Here is a 25,179-nt window from a genome sequence, read left to right as displayed (position 1 = left end):
GAAAAGTTTCAACGTTGAGAATCATTATCACAGCTGCTTCCTGTGGTGTGGTCGATTTGAGGATTGCATATACCTAAATTTTGGTCCTATATCTTAAAATGATATGTAAAAATGGATGGACGGTTTGGATAAAACCCATACAATACGGTGGCCACTCAAAACGCCTGCTCGTTTCCAGCTGGAGTCAGGCAGGCAGGGATGGGACGCAATCCTCGTTCATCACATCATCGAACATCTGCCAATAATCAATTGTGTCATTTCCATTCCACTTAAAATGCTAATCATTGGATGGCTTAGATCGATCAGCTGAAGGCGTTTTTATTTTATCCACATCATGGAGTAATTAGTTGGATGGTCGAGATTTACAACAGACTTTTTACATGTACGGTACAGATTACTCGCAGTTATACTCGCGCTACTGTGCCATCCTCTCACAATCGGCCCCACGTGATGAGCAGACCATATTCGCGACGAGTGCCGCGACGCCTGTGCTGCGAATCACCATCTAGAATCTCTCCTGGCGCGAATCGTCCCTTCAATCGTCACTTCTTCCCTTGCTTTGGATTTGAATCCAGTTGCAAAACCCTAGAATTCCATTTCCCCCTCGAATCCAAGTCATTTTTACAAGTCGCATCTGAATTCAGAGGATCTCCGTCTTGAAAATGGCTGATCCGATCCCCGAAGAAGCAGACGCCCCACTGTGCCCAGGCGACGAGAATCCTTCGAAAGCGGAAACCCTAGACCGGAAAGAGAAGAGAAAATCTTTGAAGAAGCTGAAGAGGAAGCAGAAGAGGAAGGAGATTGCGTTGAAGGAGCGGGAAGAGGAAGAGGCAAGGCTGAATGATCCAGAAGATCAGCTGAGGATGAAATTGGAGGAGCAGGAAGAGGCAGAGAGAATGGAGAGGGAGAGGAAGGAATTTGAAGAACGCGAGAGGCTGTGGATTGAAGCTGCTGCTGCTAGGAAAGCCGAAGAGGATGCGAGAAGGCAGCTTCTAGAAGAATCACAGAGAAATAAGGTGAATCCTTCTCGCCTTTGCATCATGTTATTTTTCTTGCATTCGGTCTTCATATTAGTTGTAATCCAGGATACAATTGATCATTTAACTACCTATTGATATAGACTTTCTTGCAAGACGAACGTTGATACTCTCTGCCAGTGTGATGGATGAGATGTAATCAGTTAGAAATGACTCCGAAATTGCTTACCTGGCATACAAATAGTTCAAACTGAACTGTCCAAATTATGGGAACCAGTTTAGATGAATCATGAACAAATAATTGCTCTTATTTGGTAATCAAAATATTAGATTGCTGGACATTTATCGGACGCTTAGAAATGAAAAATATCCAATGGGCTTATTTCAAAAAACAAGTGTTCACCCATCAGAGGTTAGGATTGTCTAACCAATCTGTTTTTTGTACTGTAACTAAATGACACTTGGTTCTACAATTTAGCTGGTTTAATTTGGGTTAATATGCGCCATGTGTACCATTTCTAAGTTCTTTCATTTTAAGCATCAAATGCAGCTGGAGTATCAAATAATTCCCATTCTTGTAATTGCTTCTATTGATGGTTTGTGAACTTGTTGATTTTGGGCCAAAAGAAATTGAGGCTGAACTACAATTTAAGAAATCAAGAAGTTCCAGTGAATCTGAGCTCTAGAGCAATTTTTCTGCATTAAATTACTATTTTCCCATGTTCTTGTCATCGACTTGCATGTGTTTCTTGTTCATTGCTGGTTTATATAGTTCGCATCTTGTTTGTGAGGTTTGCTAATCCCATACATTTGTATAAGCAATTCCATCCATAGTCATGTCACAGTTACGTGAAGACAGGTGTGAGATCCAAGCCATCCATCAGGTGGATCCCACTGTGTAGAACTGTAGATACTCTTACTGAGAAATAGGTTGGTCCACTGTCAGGTGGGTCACAGTTCATAAAAAAACTGGATGGGTCAGAAAAACTTGGCCAAGTTTCTATGACTGTCCATTTGTTTCTAACATCGTGGCTCGTGTGATGAGTGGACCAACTTGATTATTATTTTTTCAATGTGTCTGTAAGGTGGGAGCCGCAGTGAATCGACGGCTTGACTTTCGCATCCATGTGCTATGTTGGCCCATGTGGCTGTGGATGTAGATGTTTGCTTTATAGACGTGTGGGATTATCAAACCTCCTCATTTTCTCCCATTTCCCCCTCTTTGTATTGAGCATTTCCAGTCCTGCAGATAGATGTTTGCTTGCTCTCTGAGACCTGGAGGTAGATTGTTGTTTGCTCTCTGGGTGACATGAATAGTTTTTCAGTTGTGTTTTGCAAACCGTACGTGACTGAAGCTGGCCATCTACCAGTAACCAGTCTGTTTTGTTAGTAATTAGGAAAGCTTAAAACCATTCGAGCCAGGGCAAACCAACATGAACCAGTGATTGACTGGCTTTGGACTATCACTCATCGTCATCATCATCTAAGCCTTATCCCAACTAATTGGGGTCGGCTACATGAATCCTTTTCCACCTTCCCCTCTATCAAAGGCCATAACTTGAGTCAGACCACAAGTCATCAAGTCTTTCTTACTACCTCCACCCATGTCTTTTTGGGCCTTCTCCTTGCCCTTCTAGAGCTTTCAACATGTACCAACTCACTTCTAACCTTGTTCTCTGTTGCACATGACCAAACCATCTAAGTCTACTTTCCATCGTCTTGTTGCCTTTTGCTTCTACTCCTAAATTCTCTCCTGTGCATTCATTTCTAATTCTATACTTCCTTGGCTTTGGATTGTTACTACAACATTAAATAATGAACCGCATCATGATAGTGCCTTGGTTTGAAGAGGTTTGGATTGAACAACCCACCTCACTGGTTACACCTCCATTGTGGCTTTTAAATCATCTGTTTATCCATCCTAGTTGTATGTAGCCTTGCTATGGAGTGATGGAAAGAGATATTCTCAGTTAACCTGTCTTATCTTATATTTTGTCGAGTAAAATCTATGATTGCGTTATTGATAATATCGGCCAATATTATTGATATTGCATAGCACTTTGAGCGATTTGAAACCGCTGTCAACCGATATTATTGATATCACACCTCAGCGCTATGAAACCCGTAGGAAGTTGCGGGACTTTTGGATATTGAAGATATTCTTGCAATGTATAGCAATGTATGATGTATCATGTTGTATTACAATGTATCGATGATGTATCAACGATAATACATTGATACTAACAGCAGCACTCGGGTTTTCTGAAAAAAATAAAAAAAATAAAAATTCCCATTTTCTGTCAAATCTTCCACTTCTAATCAATTTTTTAAATTTATAAATGATATGAATTGATTTTGAATATAGTTGCATTACTTTTGTCAGACAACTCATGGTTTAAGACCTTATACAAAGGAGACTTATTATATGCACTTGTTTTTCGTTATCTTTTGTTTCTAAGTATGTAATGGTTTCTTTTTTAACATCCCCTCAAGTTTCATTGAAAATTCAACTAATTTCCCAATGTTTTCCAAAACAACAAAATGCTACACGATGCATCCGATATTTCTCATGTAATAACCGACATGTTTTTGAATTTCAAGGGTGCGATACATGTGTTCATACCCAAAGTGTAAACATTGAGTACAATTGTACAAATACATTTTTCTAAGAAATTTTGAGTTTTTTATAAATGCTTGTGAGGCACTTTGTTTGCTTGTCCTTTTTGGCAACCTGCTACATCTTAGCTTCTGCCTCCTAATCCAATCCTGCAATTGAAGAGACTATTAGTTTCTCTGTGTCCTGTTTAAACAGAAAAGGACAGTTCTGTTTGAAAATGTATGCAAACATAAAGTTCTAGTAATAGGCTCATTTGTATATGAGTTGACCAGGATGTGGCTCATTCTGTTTGATGTTAATCCTCTGATCAATTTGCTTGTTGTGTATGCTTGAGTTCCAGTTTTGAGGAATTAATTCAAATGTATTAACTTTGGATTCTCTCAGCATTATCTGTGAGATTTGTGCTTCTCAATCATCATTCAATTGTGCAAAATTTGTACACATTTTCCCATGTCTGGAAAATTTCAAAATAACAAAGAGAATGTTCTTGTGCATAATAAACTCAATGAGGTTGTTGATGGCTAAAGAGTGGACATGTCTGACAAGCATCATTTAATCACCGCACAGTATTTACCTAATTGACCTTACAAGCTTTTATTCTATTTTGTTGCATTTTTTCTATATTCCAATTGTGATTGACTCCTTCTATCTATCCGTGTTGCTTCTCTCAGGAGCAAGAGGATGAGTTGGTGGAAGACGATGACTGGGAATATATTGATGAGGGGCCAGCTGAAATCATCTGGCAAGGAAATGAGATAATTGTCAAGAAGAAGAGGGTCAAGGTTCCAAGCAGAAGTGCCAGTCAACAAAAATGCAAAGAGGTATTGTTTTGTCATTTAATTAGTAAAGATATCTTTTAGTCAGTAGATTGTTTTGGTGACAGGTCACTCTTCTGGTTGTACACTGTATGTTTTGTGAGTTGTGAGAGTGAGGACCTTTTGTGCTGCAAGACTTGCTCTAAACATTCAATGTATTGTAGCAGGATTCTGACAGACCAACATCAAATCCACTTCCTCCACAATCGACTGCTTTTGCTGCCTACAAGAGTACTTCATCTGTTTCTGCACAGGAAGTGTTTGCGAGTGTTGCTCAGCAAACCCCAAATTTTGGAACTGAACAAGTAAGTGGAAATCCTTTTTCGTTTTTGATCTAGTATGTTACTTCTCATAACAGAAACTTAAGATCTGTCTTGATAGTATCTGGGATATGATTCATCATTTATCACTAGATGGTATTATGGATACATTGAAGTGGGCTGTGCATTTATGCGAGGGCACTTTGGTCCTTCTGGGAAAGGGCCACATTAATAGAAATGGGTCGTTTGGGAATAGAAAATGTTCGAGCATGCTAAGAAAAGCAAGGAGACCATGGGACTAAGACCCTAACGGGATATAGAGGAGACCCCTGCAAAAATTGATTGAGGTGGTGGATACATGTTGTGCCGTAATGGCCATTATGGGGTTGTAAAGGCTGTTACATAAAATTAACGCTGGCAACCATTACATGTAATGGGGTTGTAACGGCTGTTATGGAAAAAAAGACCTGTAACCTCCACAATGACCACTATTATGCCCTTCATAAAGGTCGTTATGGGGTAGATACAAGTTTTTTTGATTTTTTTTCAATAAAAAAGAGACTAATGGCCGTTATAGGGTCCGTAATGACTGTTACCGCCCGCATCATAAATGTAACTGTGGTGGTCATTATGGGGCATTTTCACACGGGGGTCGAGTGGGGTAGCCCGTGAGATGTGGGGGCACACTCGGGGTGGGCGGCACATGTGAAGCAAGTGGCTTGTGTGATGCAGAACCCATGTGATGTGGGGCCCACAAGGGGGTTCGGCCGAGGACCTAACCCATAGGATGTGGGGCCTGGGCTATGAGATAAAGGGATTGATTCGGCCCCCACCCATGTGAGGCGGGTGGCTCGTGTGATGCGGAACCCATGTGATGTGGGGCCCACGATGGGGGTTCGGTCGAGGACCTAACCCATGAGATGTGGGGCCTGGGCTATGAGATAAAGGGATTGATTCGTCACGCTCTATCAGTTTGAGCTTTTAGAGCAAGTGGTTAGTTGTCTTGCATTAGTTGGGCTCCTCATGTTAAAGCAGCTAAGATTGCTATCACTTCTGTTTTTGAGCTTTAGCGTTGCCATGTATTCTTTTCCTGCCTTTCAATGGGCATCTTAATAAATTTTTAGTTCTCTCTCTCTCTCTCTCTCTCTTTTTCAGTGGGCATCCATGTCCTTTTGAGCCTTCACCTTGCCCTTTTAGAGCCATCAACCTGTACTAACTCACTCCTAACTAGCACAATTCTTGGCTCTGTTGCACATGACCGAACTGTCAAGTCTACTTCCCGTCATCTTATTATGTATTGGTGCTACTACTTAAGTTCCCTCGAATGCATTCGTTTCTATTTCTTTCATTTCCTTGTCTCGCCACTCATCCATCTCAAGTCTCAACATCCTCATTTCAGCTACATTCAACCAATGTACTAGACTATTAGATAGTGTTTGAATGTAATCAACCTATGTAATAGTCTATTATATTGCACCTGTGGGAGCTTTATGTTCTCCTTGCTGATCTCTAGCCTAGATAAAGGAGTGTTGTGTCAGGTTGGTAGCTTGCGTCAAACTGATGCCATAACGTCCAAAATTCTAACAATAATCATCATAACTGAGAAAATCATAAAGGAAACATGCAATGGAGCGGGCCATCACTACAACCATAGAGTATGGAATTCAATTACTACTTAGGTTGGATCCGGCGAGGATGAGACCTCCCGATCTTGCATGGTCACACCCAATCGATCAATGAAGATCACTAGTCCGAAGAACCAAGAAGTTTCTCGGATTAGGGATTTGAGAATTTGGGGATTTAGGGTTTAGATCGGTTCTCAAGATTTTGATCGAAGAGGAATTAGCCAAAACAAAAAAATAGAAGAAAGAAAGTTATTACCTTGAGGAAGTTGGAGGGGCACAAGAAGAAATTAGAAGAAGAAGATCAAGGGGAGAGAAGAAGCACCATTAGAGAGAAGAGAGGAAGGAGGCAACCAAAGGGTTTGCTTTTCATTCATCAATAGTTGAAATTCGTGTTTAGGGCTTTACCCCACTTAAATAAGCAAATAAAGACATAAAATTACTAAAATACCCCTAGAATAAGCAAATAAAGATATAAGATTACTAAAAGACCGCTAACTAAGTCAAAAACGTGCAAATAACATAAGTCTGGGTAAGTTTGGGGGCTCGGTCCTCTTTCTCAAATCTTCCTTCACATGTGTCTTCCCTAAGTGGGGTCTTCTATATGTCCAATCACATGTGAAAGGTCTTCAGCTCCTCAATAGTCGCCTATCCACAAGGACGGCACTTGTGGTTGGCGCTTTCTTCGTTGGTACACCTTGAATGCACTTGTGTCCGCATCACTAGCTAAGGAAGGAGTGTTGTGTCAGGTTGGTAGCTTGCGTCAAACTGATGCCATAACGTCCATAACAGATTTGAATCATGACTTATTTAATAAGTTTCCCTTTTGTATTTCTGTCCCTTTTTTTGTTCTGTCTTCTTTTGGGTATCGAATGATGTTTGAATTGCATGAAATTGGTAGACTATTGAGTTGGCTTTCAATAAGCTCAAGATTATGCAATTTTGATGTCATTTGAGTGGTTATGGCCAATTTACAGAAGAGTTATATGGTTGCCACACTATTCAATGGTATTTTAGCAAATTTCTATTATATAAAAGTCTATGTAGAGGTTGCCTTTGGGGTGGGGACAAACCGTCTTCAAAAAAAAAAGTCTATGTAAAGGTCGCCTTTGGGATTTTTATTTAGGAGTGGTGGTGATGACCAACATTTAGCTAGTGGGTTGTTGGGGTTCTCCTCAAAAGCGGGTTAGGTGGAGTGGGGGTCCATTTCATGTTAAAGGGAATATTTTATGGAAGATTGTACCTTATGCTATTATGTGGATTTTAGGGGAAATCCTGGCTCTTCTAGATTTTCAGCTATTTCCATCATCGCATGTGGTCTCCTTGGCTATTGAGTGACACGAAGATAACAAATTTTGGGCTCCTTGGTGCCTTTCCTCTTAAGGGCGTGGAAGAAAAAATGAGGAAAAATGGCGTTTATCGAGAAATGCCATTTCTAGAAAATGGTGTGAAAGGAAAAGTTGCTACCCTTGATTGTTTTCAACAAGATTTCCTTGAAAATTTTTCTCCATTTCCAAATCTGTCCTTTGGAAAAAGGAATTTTTCATTAAATTTTTACTGGAAATCAGAAGGTGAAACATGTGTATGATGAAGTTGAATTTTGGCACACATGTCATTTGTGGGACATTAGCACATGTGGCTGCTTGAAGATGGACGGTGGCACATGCGGATGCTTAAAGATGAGCGGTAATACATGTGCATGTGGCATGTCACATTGGCGCATGAATGGTGCTTTAAGATGGATTGTGGCACAGGTGGCACAAATGTGGGGCACTCAAATGGACGTTTTCACATGAGGGCACTTCAAGGTGGTCGGGGGCATATGTTGCACATGTCGCACATTGGCATATGTCATGCGTGTGAAACACTTAAAGATGGATGGCAGCCATGTGGCATGTTGGTGCATATGGGGTGTTTGATGATGAGGGTGACTCATGTTGCACATGTGGCTCATGTATGGTGCTTTTATCATGGATGGTGGCACATTGGCACATGTGGGGCACTTGAAGATGGGCAGTTGCACGTAAGCATGTAGAAGAAGGGCGGTGGCACATGTGACTACCATGTGAGGCTCTTTATAAAGAGAGTGGTCATTTCCTCTCATTTCCCATAATTTCTCGGAAATGAAGTTTAGTAAGTATAGGTTAAGAAATTAAGAAAAAGGGCCTTTTTTATTTCTAGGAAATGAGAGGGCAGTGGAAATGGTGTTTCCTGGAAATTTACAAAAACAAACTACAGAAATGCCATTTTCATGGAAATGGCGTTTCCTCAGTGTATGTTTCTGTGAATCCAAACAGGCCCTTATGTATTTTGGTTAATCTTTAATATATTTTCATGTTCTTCTCATAAAAAAAGAAGGAAATAAGCTGCTTTATCTTGAGAACTTTAAGCTGACATTCTCTTTATTGTGCTTTTGGTAGGATAAAGCTCATTGTCCTTTTCACATTAAAACTGGGGCATGCCGTTTTGGGTCACGTTGCAGCAGAGTTCATTTTCACCCTGATAAATCCTGCACATTGCTTATTAAGAACATGTACAGTGGCCCAGGCATTGCTTGGGAGCAAGACGAGGGGCTTGAGGTCTGTAAGATACTGCTTTCATGTGGCTGATGCCGTATCCTGATGATCATTCTTTTGTATCTTTTCCATAATTTATCTTTTAAATCAGGAATGAAGGTATTGTTACGTAAGGATTTATTTGTATTGTTACCTCTGGTTATTGTTCTACTATATCCATTATGATGGTAGGCCTTTCTTTCTGGAAAAATTTCTGCTGTTTGACTTGATTTTTGTCAGAAATTCATCTCAAGGTTCAATTTGATGGAGATTGAAGGCTTTGGCCTTGATTTTTGGGCTTTAAAGTTCTCTCTCTTTTCATCCTGATAAGTAATGGCAAAAAAATTATTAAGCAAAGAAGAAATACATCAAGGCAAAAGCGTCCTCAGTACAAGGAGTTGGTCCTACCTTCGTTGCAGTTTTGTATCCTATGATACCTTTAGGATATGTGGCTTGAGATGGTCTTTTGGGCTTCCTAAATCTTCTTGTCTTAATTCTTTAAAGTCTGCCAAAATTATTTTCTCATCTTTGTTTATTTAGACCTGCATTTTGCTGCACTGTTGTGAGCCTTCATTACTTTCTTTTTGAGAGTTCATGCGGATTTTCATTCTGGTGTAATGTTGCAAGTGTATATTGCAAGTAATGTTCTGACAGACATTTCTTGCTTTATGCTTTTACCACATCCATGAGTATTAGCTCCTTAACAGTTGGTAGTTATTCGGCCATTTTCTGTATGCTGTACTGTTGGAGGGGTTCCGCTGGTATTGGGATTACTTCCATGGTCTGGACTCACAGGTGACGTCTTAAGTGTATGAGGTGAAGGCTGTGCTATTTTAGCCACTGAAACTGTAAAACTAAGAAGATATATGCGAAACTAATTTTTGTTGGATGTCCCAGAATGGTATGCTATGAAATAATGAATGTGTCCAGGCTAGAATGATTTTTAGTACTTAGAATAACCAAGAAATTTGTGGTATATGACTGCTGCAAGTGAAATCCTGACTTAGCAAATTGTCCTTTCATTATTTATACTTGTAAAGCAGTGGGAACAAATGTGCATTCCTGGATAATCCTTGTATACAACCTTGCATGCTCTAATATATGCGATCCATTTCTACTTGACTGATGACTATTTTTTGAAAGATGATGCATTTTATTAACAGGAAAATAAAAATACAAAGCCCACACCCCAGCCCTGAACAAACTCAAGGCAGCCACTCAGATAACAACATGAACACCCTATAGATCATCCCATCCGTAGAAAAACTGTGATTCTGAAAGACATGATTTTTCTTTCCAACCAAATCAACCACAATGAAGTCAGAAGAGAAGCAGCCACCCTAATTGCCATGCCAAGAGCAAAATAAAGCATCTGTCGTTGCAGGCATAACCTAAGAAATGCTCCGGGATCGAAAAATGCCCGACCAAATGATCCTGGAGAAGGAACAATGAATGAAGAGATGGTCCGCTGACTCCTCATCAAGACATTAGATGTAGACATTGGGGTGGGTGCACCGTGCTTCTTTTTGGGAGGATGGTCCATTAACTCCTCCCCATGAAGACCTAGGATGTAGACGTTTGGGTGCACCATGCCTCTTTTTTGGAGGTTATCAATGGTCATATGATTCTTTTCCTCCCGGCTAACCAGCGGAAGCAACAATTTTCAAAGGAGCCCTGTAAGATCAGACAAAAGCAGTGCAAGTGCTTTCATCCCCAAGCACAGACTAAGCTAATTTCCGATAGAGAGAGCATACCGAGAATCTCCTGGAAAGCCCAAACCTCCACAACAGCGAATCCGTAACTCCCACTGAAATCAACATTCCCTGTAAAAGAGATAGGAGGAGGAGCAAGTTATCGAATTCAAAATTCAGGTCTCTACAACAGGAGGGAGCCCAAACATCCCAACCGTCTATTAGGTCTTCCTCAGGTCTATTGAAGACTTGTATACGCAATGGCATGGTGGAGGTTAGGGTAGTATGGGTAGAAAGGAATGGAGGCTGTTTCTTCTAGTTGGGCTGTGGGCTATATGGAAGGAAAGAAATTTCGTATGCTTCTGGGATGTTCGCGGCAATCTGTAAGGTGTGTTCTTTACAGTGAGATGTTTTGTTTTAGAGTGGATGGCAGTTTCCCCTCTAGTTGACGCCATTAGGCGTGGGTACTGTTTTGTTGTTGAGGTGGTGTTCATTGTTTTTGTTTTCCTTTTTTCTTTGTATTCTTTTGGCTTTTGATGTTTTATCAATAAATTGTCATCCTTAATTAAAAAAAGGGTAGAAGCACTCAACAATGGAGATATTGGCCACCGGGCAGATGGTAGTCAGATCTGGGAAGACTGACTGGAGCAGGGAGTCCCCGCACCAAATATCCTCTCAAAATCTAACCTTAGAGCCTTCCCAACAGGAAAACTTCAACCATCTAATCTAACACCTTAGGGGACACTGGAATAATAGCTTTCTAGAGATAGGAGGCTCAATAGAGACAAGATTCTTTAATCCACCAGCCCATGGTTGAAGAAACATACCTGGCAACAATATTATGATGCCGCATACTGGAGTCCTCGATACCAAACCACCATACCCACTTTCTTGTTTCCTAATCCATGTTCCCCATTCCTTGAATGGCTGACAAACCTCTTTCCAATTCAAGAGGTGAAATTTGCCATTAGCAGCACCCCCTTGCCAGAGTGAATATCTCCTTGGCCTGTCAATACGCTCAAGCACCGCCCTACGACATGTCGACACATAAAAAGGGACACGGAGTAAAGAGGAAGATTAGATAAAGATGATTTGATAAGGGTGAGCCTACCCTCTAGGGAGAGTAACTTACTCTTCCAGGGGCTAAGCTTCCGCTCCATTCTTTCCACTACACAATCCTGGAGATGGCCTGCAGGTTTACCCAAACATAAAGGCGGACCGAGGTAAGAGGAAGGAAAAGCCGCCATCCCACAGCCAAGAGCCTCAACAGATGAGGATAACTGTGGTCAAGCTTGAAGGAATGAATGCGATGCCAGCATTCCAAGTATCTACAATTGTGGTTAAGCTTGAGAAGGGCTAACCAATTCGCGACCGTATTGTCCACAATTTTTTCATCCCAATCACCTCCATCGAGCGCCTAAGGGATTATTTGTAGTTATATGCAAGTAAAATCTAACTTTGTTGCTATTACTTTCTTGCTTTGTGGAGCTTTGTAGGATAGTTCTCATGCTCCATCTCCTTGAGGTTCACCCGTTGCTGTTATTACCTTGTCGGGCTGGCCATCTGACATTCACTTTTTTACCCTTTCCGTTTCCTTTGCAAGGGAAATGTGAGCAACACAAAGAAGTACATGATTCATCAAACTTCCTTACCCCCCTTCCTCTAGTCAGTTCAGTTATGCCCTTATGAACTCCCATATCTTTCTCTAAAGTACCAATTTGGTCATCTATCTTAACCCCTTCTCTCTCACATGCATTTTACACTTTTGTGATACAGTCATGTGAGTCCTTACTATCCATGTCTACTTTGAGAGGCCCGTCGTAAGTGTATCCCATGCCACGCCCTTCTGAACTCCTTTGTTTCTCTCAAAATGACCCATTTGGTAACCAATCTTAACTGCCATCTCTCTCTCTCTCTCTCTCTCTCTCTCTCTCTCTCTCTCTCTCTCTCTCTCTCTCTCTCTCTCTCTCTCTCTCTCGTTTTGCACCTTTGTGATACAATCATGTGAGGTCCTTAATATGCATGTCTACTCCGAGAGGCTTGTTATCGTGGAAACATAGAGGTGATGATAACTGTCTATTTGCCTTTCAAAAAAATGATCACCGTCTATCCAAAAGACTTGCATTATGGAAACACAAGGGGATGAAGTTGCTGGTTCCAGTGTTCCTAGATGACTTCCCAGATAGGCATCTACTGCGGTGGTTGAAGATGAGTGGTCTCACTTGTGGCACATTCACATGAATAGCTCATGTGTCATGTGCCATGCATGTTATGAAAGATTGCTACTCCATGCATTTTATGCAAAATGGGCTAAAACTGAAATCCAGATTGCCAATCCATGCTAGTGGCTAGTTTTTTGGACAGCGGAGTCTCTGTTTTATTGGAATTAGTGCCATTGTCTGGGTAATGGTTGTTGATAAGCCATGGGCATGTGCGCTGTCCGGGCAAGGTTGTCCGAATGGAACTTTTTTTAGTATCCAAGCGGCCCCTAAGGCTGTGTTTGGGTGCCACCAAAATATTGGTTTAATGAGTTTTTGACTGATAGGTGCAACAGGTGTGTCAGTGGCTGTCGGAAGTTGTCCTGATGGCTAAGAATGTCTTCACCACTGTGGCTGACCTTTTTATCTAATGGACTTGATTTTTCAGGGGAGGCCCTTTCTCGTGATGGTGTGCCATGTGGGCAGTTTGCATCTTGCACATGTGTGGCACACGTTTGCACGTGCGTGGGGAGCGGTAAATCACTGCATCGTCCAAAATATTTTATTTGGTAAACAGGAGGATGGCAGTTGTCCCGAGAACTGCACCAATTTAGTGCATATTCAAAATTATAAATGGTTTTAAAGTGGCACCCAAACAGGCCCCAAGTTTGTTGAGTTGGTTTACCCAGAATAATTCCATGCCTTTTTCTTTCATACAACATCCATTCTGTGCTGCATACCTTTCTGCTAGTTAATGAATGATAGTTTCCTAGAGGAGAAAAAGTTATCTTTGATGGCTGAATGAGACCATATGCATGAATCAACTCATGAATTCATGGTTTGTATTGTCAGCTTTTTACTAATGGCTATTTAGATATGGTAGGGTGGGCATTGCTAGGGTTGTTTTTTCAACATTACATTGACACGTCTCTTGAGATGTGTGGGCATATCTATCTTCACTGTGTAAGAAGTCGTCATTTTTAGACAAGTGCATTACTGCATTTTGCTTTAATATGCATGCATTTTGGGCTGACATATACTTCATGGTTCATGCTTGTTCCAGTATACGGATGAAGAGGTTGAACGTTGCTACGAAGAGTTTTATGAGGATGTACACACGGAGTTCCTGAAGTTCGGGGAAATTATTAATTTCAAGGTAGCTGAATGCTTCTGGCTTTTCAGCCACCCGTTACTTTCAACTTTAATATACTCGTAATTCTCTTTTTGGAAAATTGTGAAAAGAGTTCCTTCCAAGGAAACAGGCAAAAATATTGCGTTTTAAACTTCTAGAATTTTGAGTGTGGCTTTGGTGTTTTAAAAACTTTCCAAGTAACTCAATTACATCCAAATTCAGGTTGAAAAACTTAAAATAACTTGAAATAAGGATAACTGTTTGAGTTGAAGGGGTTAGGAATTCTGTTGTCCCTTGTCTTGTTCTTCCTCCATGGAATGTTCAATCAAGGACTTGAGAAACTTGAGTGAGTAATTGAAATGCTCCATTGAGCACTCAAAAATTCAGACTACAGATTGTGCTTTTTAAAGTAAAAAACATGTTTGAATACTTGACCCAATTTCGAGTGTGCTTGGACTTCAGTCCTTGAGTCTGAGCCTAGTTTTGAGTTTTTAAGCCTTCAATTTCTGAAATTTAGACCATTAAAAAATATGGATCCTTTTGCTTTACTGTTTCTAGTTCTAATGTTTGAGCACTGATGAAGTCTTTAGTGGCATGGCAGTTGCTTTAGATTTCAGAATTTGTGAATGCAATCTTGTCTTCAGGTGTGTAGAAATGGGTCGTTCCATTTGCGTGGAAATGTGTACGTGCATTATAAGTCCCTGGAGTCATCTTTGCTTGCTTATACTTCTTTAAATGGCCGCTATTTTGCTGGAAAACAGGTAACATACTTCTTTTCCACCAATGTATTTTTAATAGTCTAAATTACTTGTTATGTTTCATGAGCATTCATTTTGGGTTTTCCTACAACCATGTATTTCGCATTTGCAACCGCTCTCTAGGACGGCATGCTTTTAACCAAATCCATAATGGATACCATTTGCAATCATGATTTCTTTTGACATGGCAACTCGTCTTGAGTCATCTGGGTTCGAGTTGAGTCAGGACTCACCTGAGTCAGGAGTGACTTGTGGTCCCGACCAGTACTGGTCCTGACCGAGTCTGAGTCGACTTGGATGAGTTGGCAATCCATGTTTGCAATTACTAAACTATTTTAATGCTAATATTTAAACTTTTAAAATTCCTTTAGAGAAAAAAATTATTAGAAAACCCACTGAAAGGGAAGGAAAAGAATGCAACCCAAGAGCTACGCAAAAAAGGAGGAAAGGTCAGCAGACTTTGTTGCTTTAACATAGGCAGCCCATTCCAACAATACACATTTAACTTTACAAATAACCTCTTTTGTAGGGGATCCCTTGTTCTCAAAACAACGACCATTCTACCCCTTTCGAACAAACCAAAGAATTCCACCATCGCAATAAGCCTCCAAACTGCTTTGCGAGATTTACCCATACCACTCCTTTAAATTTTATTTTAAACTTTAAAACGAAACTCTACAATCTTGCATTCGTTTAATATTCAGGGGATAAATTTTGCATGAGGATTGTTTTTTTTTTTTTGACTTGCAACTCGTATGTGGCTTCTAGTAATCATGTTAATAGGCTTATGAAATATTTTCAAACCTGCCAAGGAATTCTTGGGGAATTAGTGAGCTATACCTTTATACTTCGTAAGTTTCCCTCTCGTACCAAGTCATGCTCAACACCTGTTGCCATGTTGGACTAAACATTTTTAGAAAATAAAAATAAAAAAATCCTTTGGGACACTTAATAAAAAAGTCTTTTTTTGTCTTAAAATTTCTGCAAATTTAGTTTCTTTATTCATGTATATACATAGATATACATGGACACGCACATGTATACAATACATAGATATACATACATTCATATATACATACATACTAGAGGGGACGTATGGATGGATGGGAAAGAGAGGATGAGTTGATGGGTGGTTGTAAAGTTCGAATGGATGGATGGAGATATGGATAAAGAAGTGTGGATGAGAGGGAAGATGGATGGACGAGAGGTTGGGTTGGACTTACAAGAGTGCCCACGAGAGTCTTTAAAAGGACTTATGCCAGCAACCGGTCACCCAATAGTCCTTCTACAGGGAATTGCAAACAGTTACTGATGCTTAGAGAAGCCTTTGGGTTTGAAACTTTTAATGAGATGATACCATGCATAGTGCCACTGCTAGGGTGCAGTTGTAAGCAGAGATGGTCTTCCCTTTAGGGAGGTAGCAATCGAAGATCTATTATCTCAGTATAGGTGAAATTTTCTTGAGAAAAACAAAACCTTCCTAAAGAATAAACACAAACTCATTGTTTTTTTTTTTTTCATGGAATACATATATATTTTATACAACTATGATTGCATGAAGTGTGAAGTGAAGTCGCTACAAAATTTGGTGTGGGAGGCAAGAAGTGTCTCTTTCAAAGTGTAAACAAGTATGAATAGGTAGAAAGCGGGTGTGAGAGTGAGAGTTATAAGTAGGAGTCCTACCTGGTTAGAAGGATCATGCAACCAGTGTTCGCAATATCGGCCGATATTATCGTTATCGCTGGCCAACGAGATGATACCCATCAGAAGTCCCTTAGAATTTTTTTTTTCTTCGTAACGTGCGATATATCGTACAACATTGCACGATTTTTTGCTAAATCCCCGATACTAGCAATACTATCGCACAAGACAGACTTACAGACAATGTTCGAAATATCGATATCGTGCAATGTATCGCACCATTGGGATATAGATACTTATCGGTTATCGCACGGGATATATCATTCGTATTGCATAATTTATCACACTTTTTGGGAAACATGGGGAAATGGTTGAATTTTTCAATGAAACTTCAAGGATTATTTAAAAATACCTTAATATACACTTTCAAATCGTAAATCTCAAAAAAGAAGTGCACATAATAGGTTTCCTTTGTATAGGGTCCTAAGCTATTTGTTGTCCGATTGAACTAAGACAATTATATTCAAATATGATGCATAACATTTATAAATGTATCAAGACATGTATGAAAACACAATCAATGCATTCAAAAGCAAAAGATATAGTAGAAATTATAAAACATGCCTACCAATGATGTGACTGGCTATGGCCTAGACTCACATAGAGTTACGTGGTGCCTTGTAATCATCTTCTCCATCTCGATGGGCCGGGAAAGAATATTGCTCCTCCACAAATCAACAGTACTGTGCCCAAGTTATAGTAGAATGGTATCAATCAAGATACTCCTTGACATAACGTTGGTACTCATCCTCTTCGAACCGAACTAATACGCCCATTCATGGGTATTGTATAATAGTCACAGTCTGTGGCTGATACGGATTTGGAATGGGTGTAGATGGAGCTATTGGGTATCCATATTGCCCTCCATATCCATATTGTTACCCATATACCTGCCCATATGTGGAAGTGAAGTCCTGACCATAGTCGAAAAATGATGATCCATAATTGCTGGAGTCGCTCCCCGCATATCCACTAGCTCCGTATCCATACCTATACTGTGGCACATAACTCGAGCTACTCTCGTGTTTGTGATCCATATCCATGTTGTGGCTTGTAACTTGAGCTCCCCTCCCTCGTCCGTGAACCGAAACTAGAGCCACCTCGCTTCCCACGAATGCTTATGTCGCTCATGCATTTTGCCAGTAGCTCCTCAAAATCAGAAAACTTGTGTATATATATATATTTTTGGTAACCTATGACATTCATATTACTTATTGTAGATAAGACGAGGCCGTGGTCCTCCTGGACGAGAACTATGGTCAGGGTCCTGTGTGGCATGATCGAAACCCCCATTCTCTAGTGAAAGAGCTAAGAGGCCTGTAGACGGACTTACACCCTCGTCGCCACCATCCCTGTTGCCATCATCACCATCATCGCTATTGTCGCCAGAGTCACCATCACCCCCATCACTGTCATCAGACTTATCACCATCACTGGATCCACCCGCCGCATTACTCACTGTCTTGGTGTTGGATAATGTCTCCTCGCCACGTGTCCCGCATGATAGTGACTGCCACAGACTTCTCGTCAATGGGTTGAATGCTTCATCAGGAGATCTCTGCTGCTCCACTTGTGCATCAACATCGATCCTTTGTTCTACTGCCTCCTCCGCATCATGCGGCTCCGGTTGCCCTTCTGAAGTATCCAAGCCATCTGACCTAAGCCACTGGTAAATTAGATTCTCGTCCTCGTCCTCAATAAATGAATATTGTCCGACCGCCATCAGATCCAATGAGTCCTGTGCTTTTCTTCATTTAGATCGGAGCAGCATCTCTCGTAGCTTTATATTGTAATGGCAATACACTAACTTTTGAAGCCGGTCGTATTCCAATAATTTACGCTTATTTGTGTGGATGAAGGAGAATGTGCTCCAATTTCTTTCATAGGGTGAGGAGGAGACTGTCTATGCGAGCACATGGATAGTTAACCGCTGTAAAACCTTGGACATGAGCAGCCATGTTTGTGTTTGAGTGGATAGTAAAAGACAATAACCGGAGTTTTCGTTTAGGACTTTTGAATGACCAAAATACCTTGCTAATTGATATCATGGAAATAACAATTTTTTTTTTGGGAGAAACACTCAAGGAGGTCTTAAAGTGGTGATTCACTCTACTCTTGCCAAATCCTAGGCATTCATCTCGTGGGATCCATCATGGGCTTGCCCCGATCTAGAAGTCAAACTGGTCCATGCATTAGGTGGGGCAAACTTGAGCGTTGAATATAAAGCATAGGCCATTCTTTTTAAGCCATCCATTTTTCTTGTACACGTGTGGTCAACCAGATAAATTGACCATCCTGATTTTGGATCAAGGCATGATCATTGTGGGCACCGCTATATGAATGGCCTAGACCATCTAATGAGCCGCTTTATCTACCATTTATCTACCAGATCTGGTCCCTTCTCCTTAATCCCTTCAACATCTCGGTGCTTCCCATAATCTTCAGCTGTCTTTTGAAGGCCTGGCACGGGGTTAATATTGGCAAGCTCCGAACTCCAATCTGGAGGATAGCCCTTCTGGCTATTTGGTGGTCCGTTTGGGAATAAAAGAATGGTAGATGTTTTAGAGATATCTCAAACTCAGCTGAGTTCGTTGCAAGCAGAGCTAAAAACTCTATGTCCGAATGAGTTTCTTATGTTGATTCCCTGAGGGGATGTAATCTTCTATTTTTGGGCCCTTAAGTTGTCAGTTCTTTGTAGGGTCAGCCTCTCTTTTTTCTTTCAGGGTTGTTTTTCTTTCGAGGGTTGCTTCTCTGCTACCTCAGCGGGCCAGTTCCCTCCCCTTTCTGTTTCTCCTTTTTTCTTTTAATGAAATTTGCATTATCTCTTTCTCAAAAAAAAAAAAAAAAAAAAAAAAACCATCTAATGAGCCACAATAAAATGGATTGTTGCCTACGTGCAATTCACGTGCAGTTAGCTATGGTCGTATAAATGGCCTAGACCACCTAATGAGGTGTAATAAGATGAATTGTTGCCCACATGCAATTCATGTGCAGTTTGCTATGGCTGTATGAATGGCCTAGACCTCTCTCTCTCTCTCTATGAATGGCCTAGACCTCTCTCTCTCTCTCTCTCTCTCTCTCTCTCTCTCTCTCTCTCTCCGTGCGTGTGCGTGTGCGAAAGGTTTAGAAAGGTTGAGGTTATCTCCATCTTCCATCCAAGGGTAATACTCTTTCAGATTTCTCCATGGGCATATATGATCAAGTTCATTTGTGATGTTGCGTGCATTCCATCATAGACATGCATGCATAAGCCTGCATTTGTGCATGCTCAAGTCCTTGAGATATGTCTAGCAATATACTATTCGAATCTCCCACATTAAGCAATCTATTTTGCGAACTTTTATGTTGGCCATGGGTTTGATGTTTCCTTGTTCATTGTGCGTGTGCGAAAGGTTTAGAAAGGTTGAGGTTATCTCCATCTTCCATCCAAGTGTAATACTCTTTCAGATTTCTCCACGGGCATATATGATCAAGTTCATTTGTGATGTTGCGTGCATTCCATCATAGACATGCATGCATAAGCCTGCATTTGTGCATGCTCAAGTCCTTGAGATATGTCTAGCAATATACTATTCGAATCTCCCACATTAAGCAATCTATTTCGCGAACTTTTATGGTGGTCATGGGTTTGATGTTTCCTTGTTTATTGTGGTGGTTTGCATACTGGCAGATAACATGCGAGTTCGTTGGGGTTACCAGATGGAAAGTTGCTATATGTGGGGAGTACATGAAATCAAGACTTAAGGTAAAACCAGGACCTTTTCCATGCTTTACATGTTCTTTTGAGGAACACCCTTAAAGTGTTCTGTTTTTTTTTTTTCCCTTTGTTGTTGTTGTTGTTGTTGGCTTTCATGATTCTGGAAGCTTCTGCTTGTGCAGACATACATGCAAGCACTAAACAGTCTTTGGCATGTGCCTATGAAAAAAATGTCTATCTCCCTTCCGTTCTTTTGCATGATCACACACACACACACATGCAAGAAATGGTTCTTGAACTCTCTATGTATACCATTGGATAAAAATACATAGCTGTTGGTGAAGTCCAGTCTTTCCCACTCATCTTATTCAGTGTGGCATATCTTTTGACAGACTTGTACTCGTGGAACTGCATGCAACTTCATCCATTGCTTCCGCAACCCTGGGGGGGATTATGAATGGGCTGATTGGGATAATCCACCCCCTAAATACTGGGTGAAAAAGATGGCTTTTTTGTTTGGCCCTTCTGATGAAACAGAATACGAGAGGCATGTGGAGCTGGATAACCAGGAGCAGCCAAGGAATTCCAGGAGGAAGCGAACAATCAGGTTTGCATGTTCCCAAATCTTATGGTGATAGTTTAATAGGAAGTGTCAGAATTTAATTCCTCACAACTTGGAGGAACCTCCTGACGCAGGGATGAACGTGATGAGGATAACTACTCCGAATCCACGGAGCTTCTCTGGACTCCTCACAGAGACTTCTCGAATCCACGAGGAAAGAAAGCAGAAAATAGAAATATATTCTAAGAAATTCGAAATTGATTAGTTCATCAATAAAAACGAGTTCACAACCCTTTAAATAGGGGTACCAAGAAATGGGAAAGAAATTAGAATCAAACTACAACTCAAACTCCTAGAATCCGCGACTTACTATAAATATTAAACTTACTATTTATAGACGGTCGTGATGTCTACTAGTGCGCAAGGTTTTCGGCCAAAAATAGTGTCCTATTTGGCTTCACCAAACCATTCTCCTAATTATTCTAAGCTCTTTTCACGTTTGGCGCAACTCCTAAAGCCCGACGGATGAAGAGTTATAATCAAACTAAAATTTACTATTTATAGTAAAAACGAAATTAAAACAGGGAAATGACCGTTGATCCAGGGGTTTTTCGCAATTCCGGGCTGCGCAACCCAGCGTAGCTGGGTTGGTTGGCTTCAGTAGCTCGTTCTACCCCAAAATCATATATTTTACGTCAGATAACTCATTCCGGATTGCAAGATATGCCCGATTTAAGGTTCGATGGTCTGGATCACTTCTGTCGTCGACCGGGCCTTTTCTGATCCATCTTGGCCATATAACTGTCCGCGACCCGCTCTACATCACCTCCTCAGATAAAACTCCCGGCAAGACCATCGCCTTTAGACAACAAAAGCCCTTTTGCTACCTTTAAGCAAAATCATGCTCTTTTTTATTGCTGTTTGCTTTCCTTGTTACCTGCTTCGCCAATAGCTTTTAATACTCTTCTCAGATCCGATGCTCATGCCCCTCTGAGCACTAAACTGAATGCTGCCACATGCACTGAATTAGCTTGCATCCGCCAGAAACCCTAAAATGAGTAAAACTGAGCTGGATGTGATGCGGAAGTCATAATTGTGGGGGCATTGTGGCCCTTTTCTGAATGGAGGGAGCAGAAAGGGCCCGTTTCCAACAAGTCGACTTCATCCATTACTTGCTTCAGGAAGGGCGACTTATATTGAGCTTTCATACAAATCATCATCATCATTCTCTTGTGCCAGTTATTTGGGATTTGTAAATCCTGTTTTGTGAATTCTGGGAATGGAAATTTTGTATGAATCATTGAATTTTCGGACAAATAATGATAAAAATCTACCCAGTTATTTGAGAATCTCATGTATATTTTAGGGTTCCAAGTATGAACATGTTCAAATACTTGGAAAACTGGCTTTTGATGCAAAGAAGTGATGTCGAAGTTTTAACTTGGTTCATTTAGAACGGTAACCAAGAAATAGAAAAGCTTGATTGAGTGCTTCAAAATATTGAAAAATCAGGGTATAATATAAGCTCGTTAATCTTATAAAGCTTGAACTAGTTGATTGAGTACTTCAAAATATTGAAAAATCAGGGTATAATATAAGCTCATTAATCTTATAAAGCTTGAACTAGTTGCAAGTTGACTTGTGCCCACATCTGGACAAGTTTTTCAACGATGACAAGACCTACCGAGCGAACCATGGTCATAGCTGTTGAATCTGCACCATGAAATCTTCAGCTGAGGATTTCTGTTTTCCCATGACCCCTCTTCTGTGATCTCTTTGCTTTTGTTCGGGGTACATGATTAGACAATGAACCCCATGGTGCAGTTTAGAAGAAATCTTAAAGGCTTAAATGGATTTTGTTTCTGATCTCTGTATTCCTTTGTGCAGATTACATTCTTTCAAGTCTTGCTGCTTCGTCTTAGTTTATTCTTGATTTGGATTTGGCAGGTACCGCTCTAAAAGATCTAGGTCTGGCGAGGATTCCCAGAATTCCGGTGGAGAATACTCTGATGAAAACCGTGGTCGGTTGCATAGTCTTTCGAGTAGGAGGCCACAGTCAAGGAGCAGGAGAAGGGAAACAAGCTTTCGCAACGAACATGAACAATCTCGAGAGAAACATAAATTTGACTATGGAAAGTATAGAACCGATCATCATGATTCCCGTAGAGATTACTATGATGAAAACAGAGACCGTTCGGATAGGCAGTCAAGGGCATTGTTGAAAGGACGGAGAAAAGATATGTGTTTCCCTGATGAGCATGATCGATCAGAAGAAGAATACAGTTCCGATGATTATCGACTTGAGAAGAAGTATAGGACCTGTGATCGTGCTGATCCAAATGAAAACCGATACAGGGGTCAATCGATTGGGCGCTTGAGTAGCCGGAAAGAGGAGGTGAATGGTCCCAATGAAAGTGACAAAATAGAAAAATATAATAGCAGTGATCGTGAAAGTTACCGAGTGAAAGATAAATCCTCCGATTACGATTCTGGAAGAGACTGCCCTGATGCAAACAAGGATCAAAATGGCTGTCATTTGAGCAGAAGGGCGCAATTGACTAGCTGGAGAAGGCGGGCAGATCTTCCTGATGAGCATGGGAAATGTGAACAGCACTACGATTCAGAAGAGCTTGAACCATATGATGCTGGTAAAGACAGATCCTCTGGTCACAGCCTTGGGAGAGAATATGACGATGGAAATGAAGGCCGGGACCATAGCCACTCAAGGAAGAAAGCAAGGTCAAGTAGTTGGGAAAAGGAGTCAAGTTTCAATGACGAGCACAGAATTTCTGAAGAGAAGTATGATTCTGGTGATCACAAGCGATATAGCAGGAGATACAGGTCCCAGGATTGTGATTCTAGTGGAGACTATTCTGATGTAAGCAAATCCCGACATCGTGATCATTCCAGCAGGAGGGTACACACTGGTAGGCGTAAAAGGGAGAGAGATTCTCCTTCTAGGAATAGACAATTCCAAGAGAATCACAAAAGGAACCATGGAAAGGGTAGTTCCCATGATCGCGAACATGAGGATCGGAACCATGGAAAGGGTAGTTCCCATGATTGTGATCATGACAATGATAGATATGAGCCAAGAGAAGTGGAGGCTGATGATGTAAGTTTTTCTTCTAAACAAGTGTACAGTGGCAGGAAGAAAAAAGAGTCAAAATCTGGCCAGAAGGTAGCCTGTGAAGGCTTGCTATGTGATGCAAGTGCCCAAGCTTGCTGCCGGACCACCTCCGAAGAATCTGGTGGTCAGATCAAGAATCAAAAGGAATCCTACAACAGGCATTCTGGAAACCACTGTGTTGGTGGCAGTAGAAGGAAAAGATACAAGGACGAGGAAAATTGTGGAAAGAACGTGATTGATGAAATGGGTGATTCGGACACTGATACTCCCAAGTCCAAGTCAAGGGCATCCAGGAAGCGATCGAGAAGCAGATCACCTGTTCAACATCGTGGCAAGTCAAGAAGGAGAGGGAGAAGTCATGACAGAAGCCAGTAATTTGCAAGGATTTGGCTGATCGTGTTTTGCATGCGAAAGATTATCATGCATTGCTTAATCCAAGTCTTCAATTAGATAGTGATCTGTAAATCGTTTTTTGCTTGAAATGGTTTTGATATTTTTTGTCATTTTTGCTTAAAATGGTGTTGGATTTAACCCAAAAAAACCAGCTTTCTTCTGTAAATCCATGCATTGCTTAAAATAGTTAGTGGAAATCCAGTTTGTATCTCCTTTTATACTTACTGAACTATGATCAGTTTCCTCAGCCTCAGGTACTGAGGTTGAAGTAATTTGGGGTGAAAAAAGGGCGGTTGTGCCGTGTCAACCTCACTTCAAGAAGACTCAACCCTAATTCGAACCCGAGTTACCCAACCCAAACACAACTTTAGTCCATTACACTTGACCCAACGCGGCCTGAAACAACTTGACCCAAATGCAAGTGATTATCCCCAACCTGATGTAAACAGGCATGTATTTTTTCGACCTATTCTCAACCCAAATTCAAAACAGGTTGGCATTGTTCAATCACCTAACCCAACCTGACCTGAATTTGGCTTTGGGTCAATCAGGTTTGGGTTGACCCTATAACTAAGTTGCAGCCCTAGAAAAGTAATAACCAAAACTGGTATGTGTCAATGGATGCATGCTTGTGGTCCCCAACAATCTGATTACACCCTAAACTACCACAAATAGGGGGCAATTTGTAAATTTTGTAGTGAGTTTTCCCTCATCAAGTGGATAGTTGTGCCCCCATGATTGGCCCTCATCTCCAAAATCAGGCCAATACAAAACTCTGGTGGGCCAGAAAATAGGGAGCAATGGTGGCTTATGTGGGGTCTACACATCCAGTTCATAATGTGGAGCACACCAGGCAGATCCATTTTACAGTCCAAAAACATTACAAACTGTAGAAAACTTTCTTAGGGCTCACCTACAGATTAGATTACGGATGAACGGTGTGGATCACACACATGCGCCATTGACTCTTACACATGCCCACTTCCTTCAATTAGAATAACATCATCAAAACCTTTAGCTGCAACTATGTTAGTTGGTGAGAGTCAAATAAATACTTTTGTAATGTATTCT

At 40.9% G+C, this 25,179-nt stretch overlaps 1 protein-coding gene across 2 annotated transcripts; it reads left to right on the top strand.

Annotated features, from left to right (window-relative positions):
• Nucleotides 1-459: 459 nt before the first annotated feature.
• Nucleotides 460-24,332, top strand: LOC131231586 (zinc finger CCCH domain-containing protein 5). Of its 2 annotated transcripts, XM_058227834.1 has the most exons (9): nucleotides 460-1,016; nucleotides 4,266-4,415; nucleotides 4,577-4,714; nucleotides 8,712-8,870; nucleotides 13,799-13,891; nucleotides 14,512-14,628; nucleotides 19,997-20,071; nucleotides 20,416-20,630; nucleotides 22,533-24,332. In XM_058227834.1, the coding sequence occupies exons 1-9, from the start codon at nucleotides 663-665 to the stop codon at nucleotides 24,088-24,090; spliced, it is 2,859 nt and encodes a 952-aa protein (XP_058083817.1). In that variant the 5' UTR covers nucleotides 460-662; the 3' UTR covers nucleotides 24,091-24,332. The 2 variants fall into 2 exon arrangements, with proteins under 2 accessions (XP_058083817.1, XP_058083818.1); XM_058227835.1 differs by lacking the exon at nucleotides 14,512-14,628.
• Nucleotides 24,333-25,179: the final 847 nt, after the last annotated feature.

The sequence above is a fragment of the Magnolia sinica genome, chromosome 17, assembly GCF_029962835.1.
Source record: "Magnolia sinica isolate HGM2019 chromosome 17, MsV1, whole genome shotgun sequence".
In the NCBI taxonomy this organism is placed as follows: Eukaryota; Viridiplantae; Streptophyta; class Magnoliopsida; order Magnoliales; family Magnoliaceae; genus Magnolia; species Magnolia sinica.
This window is presented reverse-complemented; position numbering and strand designations above follow the sequence as displayed.

Excerpts from the sequence above, each read along its gene's own strand:
- LOC131231586 (XM_058227834.1), top strand. The coding sequence starts at position 663 with ATGGCTGATCCGATCCCCGAAGAAGCAGACGCCCCACTGTGCCCAGGC. Across the intron at positions 4,715-8,711 it reads CAAATTTTGGAACTGAACAA|GATAAAGCTCATTGTCCTTT; the intron begins GTAAGTGGAAAT and ends TGCTTTTGGTAG. Across the intron at positions 14,629-19,996 it reads GCTATTTTGCTGGAAAACAG|ATAACATGCGAGTTCGTTGG; the intron begins GTAACATACTTC and ends GCATACTGGCAG.